The 16153-nt window shown below is 48.6% G+C and overlaps 6 protein-coding genes across 6 annotated transcripts; 3 read left to right on the top strand and 3 right to left on the bottom strand.

Annotated features, from left to right (window-relative positions):
* Window positions 1-1221: 1221 nt before the first annotated feature.
* EDB91DRAFT_1133530 (uncharacterized protein) lies at window positions 1222-1835 on the bottom strand. Its single transcript, XM_041318735.1, has one exon. It carries the CDS (start codon window positions 1814-1816, stop codon window positions 1229-1231), a length of 588 nt encoding a protein of 195 aa, XP_041177146.1. The 5' UTR covers window positions 1817-1835; the 3' UTR covers window positions 1222-1228.
* A 455-nt stretch (window positions 1836-2290) lies between these two features.
* On the bottom strand, window positions 2291-3526 carry EDB91DRAFT_362515 (uncharacterized protein). Its single transcript, XM_041327002.1, has 2 exons — window positions 3468-3526; window positions 2291-3406 (listed from the first exon to the last, which is right to left on the bottom strand). Exon 2 carries the CDS (start codon window positions 3261-3263, stop codon window positions 2745-2747), a length of 519 nt encoding a protein of 172 aa, XP_041177145.1. The 5' UTR covers window positions 3264-3406; window positions 3468-3526; the 3' UTR covers window positions 2291-2744.
* A 443-nt stretch (window positions 3527-3969) lies between these two features.
* EDB91DRAFT_1053405 (uncharacterized protein) lies at window positions 3970-4901 on the top strand (the record flags this gene model as incomplete). The annotated part of the gene is made up of 6 exons (XM_041313750.1): window positions 3970-4140; window positions 4200-4210; window positions 4258-4304; window positions 4357-4449; window positions 4502-4696; window positions 4744-4901. The coding sequence occupies 6 exons, from the start codon at window positions 3970-3972 to the stop codon at window positions 4899-4901; spliced, it is 675 nt and encodes a 224-aa protein (XP_041177144.1).
* Window positions 4902-6923: 2022 nt separating this feature from the next.
* On the top strand, window positions 6924-9482 carry EDB91DRAFT_362308 (uncharacterized protein). Its single transcript, XM_041327000.1, has 5 exons — window positions 6924-7725; window positions 7776-8199; window positions 8251-8317; window positions 8379-9157; window positions 9218-9482. Exons 1-4 carry the CDS (start codon window positions 7217-7219, stop codon window positions 9014-9016), a joined length of 1638 nt encoding a protein of 545 aa, XP_041177143.1. The 5' UTR covers window positions 6924-7216; the 3' UTR covers window positions 9017-9157; window positions 9218-9482.
* Window positions 9483-9564: 82 nt separating this feature from the next.
* On the bottom strand, window positions 9565-11423 carry EDB91DRAFT_1133517 (WD40-repeat-containing domain protein). The gene is made up of 5 exons (XM_041318734.1): window positions 10742-11423; window positions 10649-10672; window positions 10504-10590; window positions 10216-10455; window positions 9565-10167 (listed from the first exon to the last, which is right to left on the bottom strand). The coding sequence occupies exons 1-5, from the start codon at window positions 11393-11395 to the stop codon at window positions 9889-9891; spliced, it is 1284 nt and encodes a 427-aa protein (XP_041177142.1). The 5' UTR covers window positions 11396-11423; the 3' UTR covers window positions 9565-9888.
* A 1354-nt stretch (window positions 11424-12777) lies between these two features.
* On the top strand, window positions 12778-14410 carry EDB91DRAFT_1248497 (uncharacterized protein; the record flags this gene model as incomplete). Its single annotated transcript, XM_041322945.1, has 4 exons — window positions 12778-12816; window positions 12885-12930; window positions 12989-13318; window positions 13371-14410. 4 exons carry the CDS (start codon window positions 12778-12780, stop codon window positions 14408-14410), a joined length of 1455 nt encoding a protein of 484 aa, XP_041177141.1.
* Between the last annotated feature and the right edge of the window lie 1743 nt (window positions 14411-16153).

The raw sequence follows: 16153 nt of genomic DNA, 5'->3' as shown, positions 1-16153 counted from the left end.
CGATGAATGTTCACTAAATTCGAGTCCTTATCGATTATCACCTGCACCACGGTCCACCGTCATTTGCGTCGACTCGAAAATGGTAAACGAACCTCCTGCGATCAGTTCGCATTACGAAATTACTAATCGATGACAGATGCTCGATGCCTAACAGTTGTCCTCGGCGTGCGAGCTTTCTCCCCCTGGAGATGGACTGCATGCTTGGCCATGGTGAGATGTGAGTGAAGTTGATTGGAGGGCATTCTCATTCATTGTGCCAGTCACAAGTCTGAGTCGCATGAAGTGCACCATTACATATTGAAGCACGACCGTGACAATGATCGACGATCGCGAAGTCTATCACACTCGCTTATCAGTTGATTAGAGACTCTCGAGACATCCTCGACCGGCACTGCTCTGGCAATGCACTCGCTCGTTTGATCACCTGCGGAATACAATGGCACCTATTGTGTATGGAGATTATATACATGTATTGCATCAGTTTTAGAGTCGAATGTCAACATGTCACACATTGGGACCTAAAATTTAAGAACGAAACAAAACATTGCACAAGAATCTACACTCTTTCGTACCTATCAATGCTGCCAATACATAGTCCTGTATGAAATCCATATAATTTTTGATGAAAAAGTGCTGCAGTGGAGTGTCGTGCGAGACAAACGCAAATGCCGCTATATTACTGTAGCCTTACTGATGTTAATGAAGACACGTCAAGTCAGGTACCTGCAAAGCACTGCCTTGCTCAAACGGTTATGTCACCGGTATTTCAACATGTTGGGCCATACTATGATACATGCGTTCCTCGCGGAATATTGAAGATGCTCTAGTCTTTTGTTGGATGACTTCTTTGAAAGGGCGCTCCGTCGGCCTATTTTCAGCTTTCGTTGGACGTCACGGGGCCATCGTATCGGCAATAAGCCCATCACCAGGGGATGTGCTGATACCCTGTGACACGCACTACTACGCACATAAGCTCGACGAGCGGTCCCGTGCGAATGCTGGCAAAACGACGTTATGTAGAACAATGCCCCCCCCGCAATTGCCTTGGAATCAGCCTCACTTTGTACGGCCGCGGCGGTTGAGACACCATAGCGGCATAAGCTGTACGATCGTTGTGATTAATCACCGCTATAGGTGCTCACACATTAAACAAGAGGGAAGGTTAGGAGGTCTTCGAACATCTGAAACATGAAAACCACAAAATAATTATAAATGTTTTAGGTCCATTCTATACAGCAACACACGAGGTACGATCTACTGAGGATACACCAGTTGTCCACGACAATGTAGCATAACGCGGCTTGTAACTATATATACGCTCCAATTTCCGTAGACAAACGCGCCAGGCGAATCCTACAAGCATGACAAGGAGTTTAAACGTCAGCAATCCTGCCCGCAAGAGAAGCCGCAGCGTCAGCCTCATGATTAAAATTGAAATAGCGTATATGAAAGCGATAAATTTTACTGTAGCACCGGGATTGTACACGACGGCGGTCATGAGTGCCAGCATGAGGATTTTGAACAGCGCAATGAAATATTGGGGTGAATTGAACAAAAGCGCCCATCGAAATACTTGTCCGAGCTTGTTCAATATGACGCGATTAAATATGGGTCGGAAAAGCATGATGCAACTGCATAGTCGGAAGAGGATGAAGATAAGGGGCCTTAACAGATGACTGAGCATGGTGAGTTTGAGTGGTGAGAGCAACGATGGCATGAGTTTTGAGATGTTTGAGCAGAGCAAGTTGGAGCCGTCCAGCGGCAGAGTGTGCTTTAGAGGTCTGAAGAGAGTATCTGTCTTCATGAGCCCGAGCATGATGGAATTGAGTGGTTAGGGAAAGAGATTGAAATTTTAAATAGGGGTCAATTGACGAATGTATTGGGAAATACAGAATCACGTGAATTCACTTTCACATGATTTTATTCACCTCATCTTTTCGGACTTCACCTTGGCAAAAGTTCTCTGACGTTGAGGCTCGTTCGTCTAACCCAGTAATTAGTTGCTGGTCGAGTCCATATAAATTTTGACCATGCATGTCTGTATGATTGGTCCACTGTTTTGTGCGTCTTTACTAGATAAAAGACATGGTTCCGCTCCATAACTCATCATCTTACCCCGTACTAGTTAATTATCCCAGTCAGTATCTGACCTTTTGTCGTTTACGAGGTTCGGAATTCTACAGAACATGTCGATACCTCTTGTTAAATTTCAGTTCTAACTGCGAAACGGCGAGCGCCAACTGTTGAACAGTGCTTCATCGAAAACCGTAAGGATGCGCAATCGTCTGTGGTTCACAATGCATTCGCCAGAGAATTGAAACGTAACATTTAAATGCAGACAGACATCATGATACGCCAGCGATACGAAAGAGTAATAACCGAGTCATGACTGAGTTCCTATACATGAAATCCAGCAGCGGCGATGCCTAGTTTCTTATGGTGCAAAATTCTGCTCAAAGCCTTCTTTGCCCTGGATTGAACAGCGTTGCCGCGTTTAGAAGTTCCACGACGTGTGACCCCTTTGCCCTTCATGCCTGATGGGGAACCATGAGACTTCTTGCCGCGGGCGATGGATCGGTACCTGTTCGATGCGTGCCTGGTCGGTGCAAGAGTACGGTCAGGATCTGGCAAAGATAGTCAGTAAGTTATCAGTAGAACCGAATACTGGTGGGAAACCTTGGGTAATGAAGGTGGCCCTGGACGGGGAAGAAACAAGGTGGGAAGGAGGGGCGGGACAAGTGAGCTCAGTCCAAGGAGCCTTCAGAAGTGTCTCTGCTTCCTGCAGAATCCTCAACAGCTTCATCGGCAGATTGAAACAGCAAAGCTTCGTCATCGTCATCCTCCCAGACTACTTCATGACCCCTCCCGTAGACAGAAAGATCGGCAAGACTCAGTGGGGAAAAATCGGCCGTAGTCTGTAGAGAGTCCTGGTTGGCACATCCGGGACCATGAACGTCGTATAGTCCGCGAAGTCGAGGTGATGGGTAATGATTGCGTGCGGAGGTGGGTGTGTGCTGCATCTGTTCCTGTGTGACGGTGGACTCCGACAAAGCCTCTCGAAGCCTCCATTTCCGAGTAGTTCGCCTCCAGAAAAGTGCACCTGTCTTTCTCTTAGATTCCACGCGGTATTGTGTCTCGTCACGGAGTCGTTCGAGAGACTGTATGTGTTCGAGAAGGATGCATGCAGTCGTGAGTGCGTTGAAATGATTCAGAGGGGTACGGGCACTCGTTTGTCGGACGCTGCTTGGACTCGGAACTGACATGGTCGCGTTATCACGCGTAGCTGAATGACAAGTCCTGCTGAATATTTATTGACTGTGAAAGCAGAGTGTATAGCCATCGTCGACAGTGAGGGGCAAGTTATGGTCTGAACCGAAATAATCCCTGGCTGTCAAAGTCGGGGCAACTTATCATGTCTCAGACGACGTAATTAAATAAATTGAAAGCGGAACAAGTAGGTATCTCACATGTCGTGATATGGAGGAGACCGGTTTCTTGTTTCTAAGCAGGTGATGGAAAAATGAATGGAATGAAAGTTTGAAGTCTGACAGCTTTCTGGAAGTCCAAAGTCCTAAGAACTAGACCCTGCCAGACCCTGGTAATAAGTCTGATAGTGCCTATCAAACTCGTCAAGATGGATAGATACTCAGTGGCCAAGACTGCACAATGCGGTAATAAACCGCGCTGCATCAAGGTTTTGTCACGGTGATAGCATAGCCATATCCATTTCATCCAGCGCTCAGCTCACCTTTGTGGCTGCTCCGAGGAGAAAGCTTCCGGAATGACGGTATAATGTGGCTGTGCAGTAGGGTGCGCGCCCGGTAAGTATGTAACTTTGCACCGTTTCGAAACCGCATAAAAGTCAGCCCCAACGTTTGCCTGCTCCGCAAAGCGCCTACCCCACCTTCGTCTCTGACGCTGCTCATTCGTACAAGATAACAAAGACCAATATCAATCAAACTGGCGAAGATGTCGAGAGCGTACTGTATTCCGGGCGGTTTCTTCCTCTTCTGCGCCTTCTTCCTCCTTTTCATCGTCTCAATCTCTCTTCCATATCTTCAGGCGATGGATATTGCTCGCGTACACTCTAGTGCACAGTCTGTGGCAAGTAACGGTAATCAGGCAATTACCCAACTCCGAGTGAGTAGCACTTTTGTTGAGCTGGCCGTCGAACTCATTTTCCTCCTTGTGGCGCCTAGCTCGGCATATGGTAAATATTGCATTATTATATGCAATCACACAACTAAACTATCTAAGGGGTTACTGTATTGACCAATCCTCGGGTCGCACATGTTTCAACACTGGTGAACGTTTTTACTGAGATCGCTACAATCCTATACTTATTGAACATGACAGGCCATGGATACTCGCTCATCTTCGAGAATTCTCAGGGTAACGAAATAACTATAGGGTCTTCATGGACCCGCGGTCTCGCTGTTCTTCCCGTTGGTCAGTAGTACTCTATATGACATCAGGTCACAGTTTGACTTGCTTTCATTAGCTGCCTCCGTGGCCTTTGTCGCCCTTCTTCTTTCTATTTCTCAGCACATCACAATCACCTTGGTGGCTTCTCTAGTGTCGTTCCTCGCAGCCCTGCTTACTCTCATCGCATTTGCCATCAACATCGCTCTCTATGCCTATGTCAAGCATGAAATGGGTACGCTAAATATTGATGCGACGACCGTCACCGGACCTGGTTAGTTTCTCTTTCTCAGCTCACCACAAATCTCAATGTTACGGCAGGTTTTTGGCTCACATTTGTGTCCCTACTACTGCTTCTCCTGGCTGGATGCACTGTGTGCTTCGGCCGTCGCCGCGATAGAATGGCAGGTGCTACTACTGATTCATATCAGCTGGGCAACTCGAAGGGCGGCTTCTTGTCGCGCTTCCGCCGCAACTAGGGAATCACGACTTTCACGAAGGGATGGATGAATGGATTGATAGATGACCTTATTATATATACAGACTAGATTCTGGAGACCCCGTCACACTGGACTTTCGCCCGCATGCAGTTGGTCGGAATATGTTGCAGAGTTCTCCTAGTATTAACCATAGACAGTGTGTTCATTTCATCGGTTTGTCCTGTGTACTATGTTGACCATTTTTATGATATCGACGTGTTTGGAGTTCCCTACTTACTTTCGGTGAAGGGTACTATTTGCTCGAGTGGATGTTACCTGGCTACTGACGGCAACTTGAGTAAAGTACGATTTCACGGGCTCGCTATTTGATATCTAACCCTGACAATACATCTACTACACATTCTTTTTTGGACAGGCGATGCAGTGTGCAGCAACTGATCGAGTCTAGTTCTGCATGTACGCGCTACAGACTATGTAGTGTTCCTGGGGAGACACCGGTCCGAGGGAAATCACTTACCCACCCCCCGCAGAACGCGGAATGTGCCAGTGTGGGCCTACCTGACTCATCTACCCTATCCTATCAGCTGATGTTGACTGGTGGCGATGCTGCATTGCCCCAGTGACATAACTTGCTGTGCCATCTGAATAAGATCATGGCCGTTAACAGCAACTTTGCTCCCCCCAGCGGGTATCGATAGACTCCCAGATCAACCTAGTTTGACCTTTCTGTCCCAAAGACATGGTCTTGCCATCGAAGGTGAGACTCATCCTATCACATTAACAGCAGCCATAGTCGAGCTTCTAACGGAAGGCATCTACCCAGAACAAGATCGATCAGTCATCGACGCCTGGCATTGCTGAGTGGGACGATAACAGCGATCGATACCGTAAATGCTGCTGTGCCTAGCACTCTCGCGCGAAGCATTCTTTCGACAGTGTCGAATATTTTGGCCATCGTAAAAGTAAGTCTTTTTTGAGCGACACTTTCGGGTGACTTTCTGAGTTTTATTATAGAATACCTTGCAGAATGTGGACGATTTCGGTGGATTGATTGAGCAGTGCCGAGCGATATGTGATGTCGTAACAAGGGCTACTCAAGGCCAGCCTGACTGCGACTTGAATGATGAGCTCAGCGACATTATTACCAGTCTCAAAAGGTGGGGGCTTTCTCCAGATAAATCAGGGACTGACTGACATGAGTGCAGCTTTGTCCAAAGCATTCATGAGGCAGTAGTGTCTGCAAATGAATGCAGCGTCACCAAGAGAGTCTTTTTTGCCCAGTCCGACAAGGACAAAATCGCGTCTTGGGTGCGGGAACTGGATAGGCGCGTGTCGCTCATTAACGTAAGCCATATTTATTCCGTATACCAAGCTAACTATGAACTGACCGTTCGCTAAGATGCACCTGAGCATGATTACCCAACGCAGAATAGATCAACTGAGCAGGCAGATCAATAGACCAAGCATGAATACCGTAGATGAAGGCTGGCGCGTCATCCTTCCGAATGCACCTTCCCCTTTACTTGGCAGAGATCATCTCATTGCCCATATCACTGGACTACTTCTCAATCGACGTCATGTTACACTTTGCGGGCCCGGAGGTATCGGCAAGACCTCCCTTGCAAAAGCTGTTATTCATGACTCAGTCATAGCTGAGAAGTTTCAAGGCCGTCGTTACTTTGTATCATTTCGATGCATCCCAGATATCCGCAGGAATAATCAGGGAGCGGATTTGCAAAGCCGCCGGGTTGTATGGGCGCCTCGGTGAACGGTGGGAAGCAGTTGTAGCATTTTTGACAGGCGACGACACAGTCCTGGTCATCGACCATACAGACGTTCTTCCTACAGCTCGAAACGCAAACTCTGTGACCCGTATCATCGACGACCTCGCATCATCACCCTCCGTGGTCCTCCTACTGACGACCCGCAGTAAACAGACCTTTCCACCCTACCTTATTACTCAAGCCGTGAGCGTTCCCACGTTAGAACGCAAGCACGCGAAGGAGACTTTCGAGAGCTTATGCCCGCAGCACATTCCTGCGGAGGTAATTGATGGATTATTGGACGGTGTGGATAACCATCCGTTATTGGTCAACATCCTTGCTCGTCGGGCGGCTCAGTACGAATGGTCGGGGGAGGAACTACTTTCGGCATGGAAAACACAACAAGCAGCACTACTGGAGAACGGTGAAGAAAAATCTCACAGCCTGCGTGCTACAGTCGAGCTCTCTTTGAATGCTCCGTCGGTGATCGGCCTTGGTGATGATGCTCGAAAACTTCTCGAGATCATCGCCTTTTTCCCGCAGGGCCTCGACACTACGAGGGTGAAAGCCCTCTGTCCTTCTGCGACCGCCATGGTAGACGTGCTCTGTTTACATTCAATGACTCATCGCGAGGGCAATCGTTTTACTATGTTGGCGCCCATGCGACTGTACCTGAACCACAAGACGCCAAAGCCTGATGCAGGTTTTTTGAACAAGATCAGGAATATGTACTACAGAGAGCTCTCTGATACTGTCGAACGACGTCAGGCTCTCATTGAAGCTGAAGATGTCAACGTCGAACATCTTATCACCTTCGACTTCAGCTGGGCCATTAATTTGGACGACAGCTGCCGTGCTTGTGCATCATTCCTGGACAATCTCGCGATGTATAAACCTCGGGCGACCATTCTCACCACGATGCTTCAAGAACTTCCGGTGAGGTCCTCAGGAATCCTCGCCAAAGTCACTAGTCGGCCAGCCACGACGAAGGCAGTTTCACTCCGCAATAAGACCCTGCTTGTGAAGTCCGCTGGAACTCTCGCGTCCTCTCTAAGACGCAGCACATTGACGTCTACCTTCCTTAGAACGCTTTTCATTCGGTAAAGATGCATTTATCCTGATCATTTCTCATATTAATACATACTATCAGTGTGAATCTCCGAAATGACACGCCTACCGAGAATCTGCGTACATCAACAAAACATAGACGCCTGCGCTATTTGCAAACGACTGTACGGCCATTCCTGCACCCTAATCGTCATCGGCGCATACCATCCTCGCCCACCTCCGCGATCACCATCAAACGTATTCACTCTTGTGCATCTCTTCCATCATTTCATTCTCTTCTACAAAAGCATCGTGGTGTTCTTGCGTTCTTTACCACGGAAATATGTCGCCTGAGTCGCAAGGCACAGCCATTGTTTGAAGAATTTGCGCACAACAAAAACTCGAATAGTAGCCCTGTCGCCTTTGTGCACGTGGATCTCAATTCTTGCCGTGGTGCAGCTGCCGTTGGCATCGAGTTTGGTGTCCGCGCTACCCCTACTTTTCTTTTCTTTGTAGGAGGAACGAAGGTCAGGCTTTCCGCGAGCTTCGTCTAATCGTCTACTTATTTCATGTCCCAGGTATATGAAGTACAGGGATGTAACGTTCAACAGTTACAAATGCAGTTTGAAATGTTTTTACACCCAGGTTTGCGAATTCAAGTTATTCTACATCGCATTCGCAGCTGACACCATCGATCGTGCCATAGTTCATCCACACTTGTCGCTATCCCTTCCGGTTATGGATTTGCTATCTCTTGAGCCTATTCTCTTCAAGCAGGTTCCTGATCTCGCTGTTGTATCTGCAAAGCTGATGGGTTTCCTTGACTCCACTACAACCTGGTTTCAACCTTTCGATACCTCCCTATCTAAAGCCGACACCACGAAGATCTTGTCTGGGATAATATTCCCGTACGTCACCGCTTTCACCACGTCGCAACACTTGCCTTCGTACCCTCTTTTTGATCTTTGGTATGACGTCACGAGCTGCATGTCATGGAATATGCCGGAAGATCAATTGTTTCCACTGGTGGATTTATGGCGCATAGCGATCCTTGACGACAAGGTCTCCTTTTGGTGCGCCGATAGAAACGGTCTTGACAGCCCCCTTGGACTGCTGTTGTCCAAGGCATGCGAATGGTCTTCGAAGAAGTATCTGTTGACGCTCCTTCGTATGCTCTCCAACGCATTCAGTCACAGGGCGTTGGGATGGAAAATTCTCCTGTCAGCGCATAATAATCTAGCCATCCTTCTGGAACATACGTTGGTTCATGAAGATCATGCTATTCGGAAAAGCGCGTCGACTTTGACTTCAACACCTTTGCGCGTCTGCAAGAGCTCAGAATAGAGAATTTATGCAAGGGCGACGAAGACGAGACCGACCATTTGGAGATGGAATTGTCCCTGACTCTCCTGAATGCGGAATGGGAGGCGTCAATCGCATGTTCGGTTCTCGCAGCTATCGAACGCGAGAGCGAGGGTGATATTGGTACTTTTCATTACCTTTCGTTCATATTCGTGTTTTTTGATTTGTCGCTTTCCCCAACAGTTCACCGTCAAGTCGCAGCATTGGGACTTATTGTGCGCTTTTCCCCTTTCATCGATCATTTGTTGCGACTTCTCGGAGCCTTGCACGCTCAACGTATCCTCAAGAATAAGCTCAGAGGGAACGGGGGGGATTGGAATATGGACAATGTCTGCGTGCTTTTGCAGGAAGTCGCTGATAAGCTGTGCCCTCCGAGTGTTTTAATTTGAAGTGCTACTTAGCCTAGTACCATCGACGTATCATGCTCCTGTTGAGCCTCGGAGAACGGGTGGTCAGTAAAAGAGTAGGATACATAAGGCTTGTAAGTTATGTATGAATGATGCCAGGTTCTAATGCACGTCACTTGTACAAAGATATCGACTGTCATATCTTATATTAGGTTGGCTACTGGAGATTAACCGTGAGCATCTCCATGGTACGAGCTCGCATTCGAATATAGTTCATCATATGTATCTCAGTGATATATGTAGGCTATGCAGAGAAAGCACAGATCGATAGTGGACGTCCTGTTGTACGTAGGTGATCGTATGACAATGATAAACTTGTAATGCAGAGTATGGCAAGAGCAATTGACCGCTGGAATGGTGATGCAAGTAAGATGAAGGGGAAAGCGCGAGCAGGGAAAAGCGAGTGAATAGTAAACAAGCGTGATTGAATGGTGGTTGGCTCCTTTTTCAAGAATGATCATCAGAAGAATCATTGCACCCGCAGCAGATACTACGCCAAAAGCGAGTGCAGCATCCAGTCTCTTGTGTAATTGGTGTAACTGTGGGAGGAATAATGGAAACAGGAACTTGAGGTCGTGGTCGTGGAGGTGATAATGACGATGGCGGGTATGTTGTAGGGACAACCGCTACAGGGAACAATGGCGCTCTACCTTGGTTCGGGTCTTGTCGTACCTGTCTTTGCGAAGTGGCTTGGGTGATCGGTCCCCTAGGAGCGACATATACACGCTTTGGAACAAATGAGTCCAGGAAGGAAGAAAGTAGAATAGAACTGACCGATGTGCGCTGACCAACAGTACGAGGAGTCGGAGAGGAAAACGCTGATGGTGGGTGTGGTGAGATTTGTGGTGCGACATCAGCATCGGGCTGATAGCGGTGCGGGGAAGAAGATGGCGCTGATGTGGCAAGTTCATGCTGACTTGTAGAGGAGGATGGGAAGCGATCTAAAGCAGAAGATGGAGCTGAGGTGGCATGCCCATGCCACGTGGACGAGTAGGGAGGTTGATACGTTGAAGACTAGGAAACAAGAAGGTCAGAAGAAAAAATGACACGCGGAGCACGCACACCAACATGATCCCGGGAGGAGTCGACAACTGCAGGTGGTGCTTGGTGGACGTACTCGAGTTGTTGCGCTAGACGTCGAGTAGCAGCCTAGAATGTTGATGGTTAGTTAGACGTAATGATACGGTTTTATAGACATCTCACGTGCATCGAGCAATGGCTTTTCACGCTCCTGCGGGAGGCAAAGACGAGCGCGTTCAGTTCCTGAAAGTTTTAGAATGAGAAAAGCCTTTTAGCTCACATTTAGATTTGACAGAAGGTCGACTCTGCCAGCATCCCTAAGGATCGCAGAAACATCCCATGTGTACGCATCACGGTCATAGCAGCCAGTAGCTAGCAGTTTTCCATCTGCCGAAAATGACACAGATGTCACTATATCTGCATGCTTGAGGGGCAAACTGATGGGTTGGCCATTCTCGAGATTCCACAATCGTGCTGTATTGTCGTACGATGCGCTTGCAAGGATACGGCCATTCGGAGATACTGCAATGGCAAAGACACAGTCGGTGTGCGCATACAGAGCAGCGATCTGTTGCCACCTTCTAGTACTCCACGTCCTGATTGAGTGATCGAATGATCCGGAGATAAGTACCGTTCCGTCCGGGGTCCAAGCTAGGCAATTCACCATTTTATCTGTGTGTAGAGTTGTGACCAAATTGTTCGTCTTCGCATCCCAGATTTTGATGGACTTGTCGTATCCAGCAGTCGCAATTAAAGCTCTGTCCGGCGAGTAGGTCGCTACGTACACGTGTTTGTGCCCGGTCTCGATTGGTGCGAGGATGGTCTCTCCGTTCTCCACTTTCCATTGCCTTGCAGTCCCATCGTTAGATCCGCTCAGCACTCGCCGACCATCTCGACTCCAGCGGACGGACGATACATATGCTCTGTGTCCCATCCATCTAGCGACGACCTTCCCTGCGTCGATGTCCCACAACCTCACTACACCGTCCTCACTCCCGCTAACCACTCTCTTCCCGTCCAGTGATAATGCAATGGTCTGCACTGCACCTTCTCCATCCCGCCAGGCTTTCCCTACCTGTTTCCCACTCTCCAAGTCCCATACTCGCAGCGATCCGTCGAGTGAACAAGTGATAATTCGCTGACCTCCTGGTAGGTGTTTGACGCCCCAGACAATACCGGTATGTCCTTTAAATCTGTGGCTGGGCGTTATCGCCGAAATATCCTGCGTCTTAACGATGGATGAATAGGAATTTGATGTTTGCGTCCTCCTAGCGCTGGGCATGGACATGGCTAATTCCTGAGGATTGCAGGTAGTCAGTGCCTCAATTGTTGATCGCTGGAGTCTAGGTCACCACTCACGAACAGGTGTTTTATCGGGACTCTATGGATGAAAAACACGAGGAGGTTGACCGAAGTGTCAAAGTCAGCGTTCTAGTCAATTCAGAGTCGTATAATACTTATCATAGGCGCTGGATTCGTGCAAATATTCCACACACCCCCTGGCAATGACACCCACATGACACACAAACACCGCACACCTACACAGCATTCGCCTAGATTCACATACAAGCGCCATTGTCTATACAGAGTCATATAGACCTAACACATTAATTGGCATCACCATAATAGTTACAGATGCGCTCGAGGTCGTTTGGTAGGTTGGCAGATGCTAAACTCGATCCATTGAAAGCGCAACTCGCATAAACACGCCGAGCGGAGGATGTCTACTTGACGAGTTGACCGGCTGTACGCAAACTAGAACAACGTTGGCTGAAATGTAACCACAAGTTAGAGATGCAGTCTCCGAGTTGGATGCGACACCGGTTACGAACGTGATGATGGCAGCAGCAACGCCCGTGGAGATCTGGAACTAGGCGAGGACCACCGCACTGTGATAAACATCACTTGCACTGTCTCCTGCAACGCAACAACTTCACCCAGTGTGCTGAAATTGACTGGAATCTTTTCATCTTCGACTGATGCTGGGGGGAGCGAGAACCTGAAGTCATAAAACTACTAATAGGTTCTAATAGAACGATCCAGAGCCTCACCTGAGAGTCACCAAGCGAACAAAATGTGACATGCGTCTGGTCTTCTTGTAGTCCGATCACCTTCTCTATATCTCCAAAGGTAGTGGAGTTCACAGCGGTGATTGCATTGAACAAGCCTCGGATGGGCTCAGCACTCCGAGTGTTGAGCTGGCATTGGTGAACGGTCAACCAATGTGTTGTTTGGATGTGTGGGTGCATCTTTCATGCTCGCAGCTTGTTCTAGTTCCACTCGTATACCTCTAACACCAGTTTTACTTTCAGTCATATGTCGGTCTCACCACAGGTTGCAGTGCACCTTGCCATCGTACGATCAACATCTCGCGGAGCATCAAAATCAGTGGTCAAGCGGCTCATTACTTGTTTCCTCCCCAGGCATTGACAGTGCTCAAACACAAGTCAAAGGACCAGTCCATCCCAAGTCAGTCGCTTGACGTTGCTATGTAAAGTGTAGAGGCTCACTCTATGACGCTACGCAGGTTGTCTCCTTGACCTCAAGTCCCATTTTCCCTTGACCGACGATAGCCAAGGAACGTGCGATGAGGATGGGTGGAGGGACCATGCACTCGCGCTGGAAAGAGAACTCGAGTTCTTGAAAGACAAACGGGAGGAAGATCAAGACGGTATATCTTCGAATGTCATTCCCGCTGGCAAGCCTTACTGGAATGATGTAGAACTCCTTCGTCTGCGGCAAAGCGTGTCCAAGGACGTGCCAGACGATTCGGACGCTGCTCCTCCAAAGAAGAAGGCGAAGAAGACAGGCAAAGTTCCCGAGTATCAGGACGACGACTGGTCTGCAAAACGGAAAGGTACGAATCTCATATATGCGTCTTGTTTTTCTCGATTCACGACTTGGAAAAGAACGTCTCAACGTCGAAGAGTCATCACCATCCCTTACTACAGCATTCACCTCCCTCCGAACTGCAATCAGCTCAGTGAGTTCACAGACAGGTGACGGCCCAACACGCAACTCGCACCTGCTAGCTGCAATCACGCGCACAATTGACATCATCAGCAAATTTCTAGGCCTCCACAACATTTCGACGCCTTCCTCTCTATCAGAGCTCAATGAATCGAGAATCGCAATGGCCTCTCCACTTATGGTGTATGTCATACGCGTCGCTTTTCCAGGCCTCCTCTACCAAGGTGTCATTACTGCCAATAATGCCGTTGTATCCCGTCTCATCGACTCCCTGTTCGTCCCTCTTGTCCGCAGCTTCGCTCTCACATCTCAGACACACATCATGCGTCATTTACACACAATTTCAGCAAAGAAGACGTCGAAAAGCCGCAACAAAGCTAACGAGAAGGTGCCGAAAACAGCCAGCCAGTCACTCTTTCCTGACACTCGCATGGACCTCTTGACTCTCCTCGGCGAGGCGCTGAATGCGTTGGACTCGATATCACCCCGCTACTCTGGGTACACCTCAGGCATCAGGGAGCGGATAGCATTGGAATCAATCCGGGCGCTAGAATCATTATACTCTACGCACACCCGCGTCGGTGTCGATGGGACAATGGATAACAATGCAGATCAGGAGGAGGGTTCTCGAGATCCAGAGTCGTCGCAGACATCGCACCCCCACAGGCAGAGGACTGCGATCAGTAGAAAGGATAGGCTCGAGGCTGTAGCGCGGAAAGATGCTACCTGGTACCTGTGCCACATACTCAACTCTTGCTCAAGCAAAGGCGGAGCAAAAGACGGGCTCGGATCTATACTCAGCGGTGCTCTTTTGGATGGCGCTACGAGACTCGTGAAGGTGTGCGTCTTGATGGACTGTGACGGTATCGCGCGAGTTGGCGGGAAGTGTGTTATGGACATGATATGTCGAAATATGGTCTTGGCTGCCTGTGAAAAGATAATCGGTGCCGCCCCTCAAGAGAACCCTGGAGGGCTGTAATATAAATCATTTTCAGCAACACCATCGTGTGAGGCGAGTACGGATTGCATTGATGCGGTGGATATGCTGATGTGAGGTGTATGAAGCATGTAGCAAAGAAACACGACGAGACGTCGCCTGGGAAGACGGCATATTATGAGGAAAAGTACGCGATTTCTTGATCGTTTCTACATCGACAACCCGGAGCATCAGTCTTCTCTTCGATGATGATAACATCCGTCCGCCGTGGAATGATGCGGGGTTGGTCACCGAGTCTGCTCTTCCTTAATGTGGTTCTTGGCCAGTGCGATTCACTACAACAGGGCTACGCGTATGTCCCTGTATTTGTACTTCCTTCCTCTACTCCGGAGCCCCCGTCGCAGAACCCTACACCGCCAAAGGCTTTGTTGAAGTTTGTATACCTGTGCATCAACTTCGTGAGCATCAAGTAGTACTGCTTCATTGGAAAATGCCCTTTGCATGGAGATCAGCATCGTCCGTCATGCATTCATGTTTCGCTCGCACCAGGCTATCCGATATGCCGAGGTGTCTGCTAAGATCATGAAACTAATGCCACGAGCAGTTCCGTGGTATGAATATAGCATTCTCCTTGAAAGGTCGCTTCGACAAAGAGCTGCAGACACTGAAAAAGCTGCAGACTATAATAACAGGCTTAACCTATATTGTCTGTCATTACGATAGTTCAAGAAATTGCCATTGGTGCTTTTATGCGCATTAGTCGCACAGAAAGGATGTCAAAGCCAATGGGACATCATATGCGTCGAGACTACTTGCGAATGACTTGGACGAGAACCACGTCGGCTGGGTCGAAGATGCCATCAACAGTCTGCGGTTACAACCTGCTTGCGCTTTGTAGGACTGCATGATGAGGACTAGGCGTACGACGGACAACAAATATATCTTCCTTGATGTGGGTCACCACAACAGGGCTACACGTACTATGTTCCTGGTCTTGTCCATTCACTCCCCAAGCCCAGTCCTCGTCGCAGGCGGCAGAACCCTACCCCACCAAAAGCTTTGTTAAAGTTCACTTATATACTTGTCATCAGTGAATTTGCGAGTATCAAGTATTATTGCCTCATCGCAAAACGCCCTTTGGGATCAGCATCAGTCGCCATACATTCATGTTTCAATATATACTCGGGGCAGGCTATCTGATACGCCGAGGTGTCTGCCAAGAGATCACGAAGATGCAATGCCAATGCCACGGGCAGTTCCGTGTTATACATAGCAAAAGAAGCCACTGGACGTAACGACTCGTACCACTCGACCTATGCAAATGCGCGCCGAAGAAACAAGGAAGGGATCTTGCAGAAATGGACAGAGAGTTGGAATAGAGACGTGGCAGCACAGACTGGACGCTTCGCTCTCGCAAATCGACTCCCACCAACGCTCAAACCCCGCCAACATTTCACTCACACTCCTCGAGAAGTATACGGCCGTCTTATACAATGCCGCACAGGACACGGATTCATAGGAGAATACTACGCTGCATTCGTTCCAACCGAACCCACCCTCTGCCCATGTGGAGAACCACGTCAAACACGAGAACATATCATACGTGACTGCCCACTATTTGCGCGACAACGCATCCATCTGCGTGAGGTATCACACAACATCATACTCAACGAAATTTTGGGTACGGAGAAGGGCATAAAGGCACTAGCGAAGTTTATTCAAGAATCCAGCGCATTAAAGAAGGTCGCACTGGAACGAGAAGGAGACTGGGAAGAAAGGAGAGGG

This window comes from Suillus paluster, assembly GCF_016628075.1.
Source record: "Suillus paluster strain FC165 chromosome Unknown EDB91scaffold_26, whole genome shotgun sequence".
Taxonomy (NCBI): Eukaryota; Fungi; Basidiomycota; class Agaricomycetes; order Boletales; family Suillaceae; genus Suillus; species Suillus paluster.
This window is presented reverse-complemented; position numbering and strand designations above follow the sequence as displayed.

Bases quoted from the DNA above. Each gene is read 5' to 3' on its own strand.
- EDB91DRAFT_1133530 (XM_041318735.1), bottom strand. From the start codon at position 1,816: ATGCTCGGGCTCATGAAGACAGATACTCTCTTCAGACCTCTAAAGCAC.
- EDB91DRAFT_362515 (XM_041327002.1), bottom strand. From the start codon at position 3,263: ATGTCAGTTCCGAGTCCAAGCAGCGTCCGACAAACGAGTGCCCGTACC.
- EDB91DRAFT_362308 (XM_041327000.1), top strand. From the start codon at position 7,217: ATGGTAGACGTGCTCTGTTTACATTCAATGACTCATCGCGAGGGCAAT. The intron at 7,726-7,775 runs GTAAAGATGCAT...ACATACTATCAG, and splicing joins CTTAGAACGCTTTTCATTCG to TGTGAATCTCCGAAATGACA. The intron at 8,200-8,250 runs GTCAGGCTTTCC...TTCATGTCCCAG, and splicing joins TCTTTGTAGGAGGAACGAAG to GTATATGAAGTACAGGGATG.
- EDB91DRAFT_1133517 (XM_041318734.1), bottom strand. From the start codon at position 11,395: ATGGGACACAGAGCATATGTATCGTCCGTCCGCTGGAGTCGAGATGGT. The intron at 10,591-10,648 runs GCACGTGAGATG...TCAACATTCTAG, and splicing joins GTGAAAAGCCATTGCTCGAT to GCTGCTACTCGACGTCTAGC. The intron at 10,456-10,503 runs GTGCGTGCTCCG...CTTGTTTCCTAG, and splicing joins CCTCCCGGGATCATGTTGGT to TCTTCAACGTATCAACCTCC.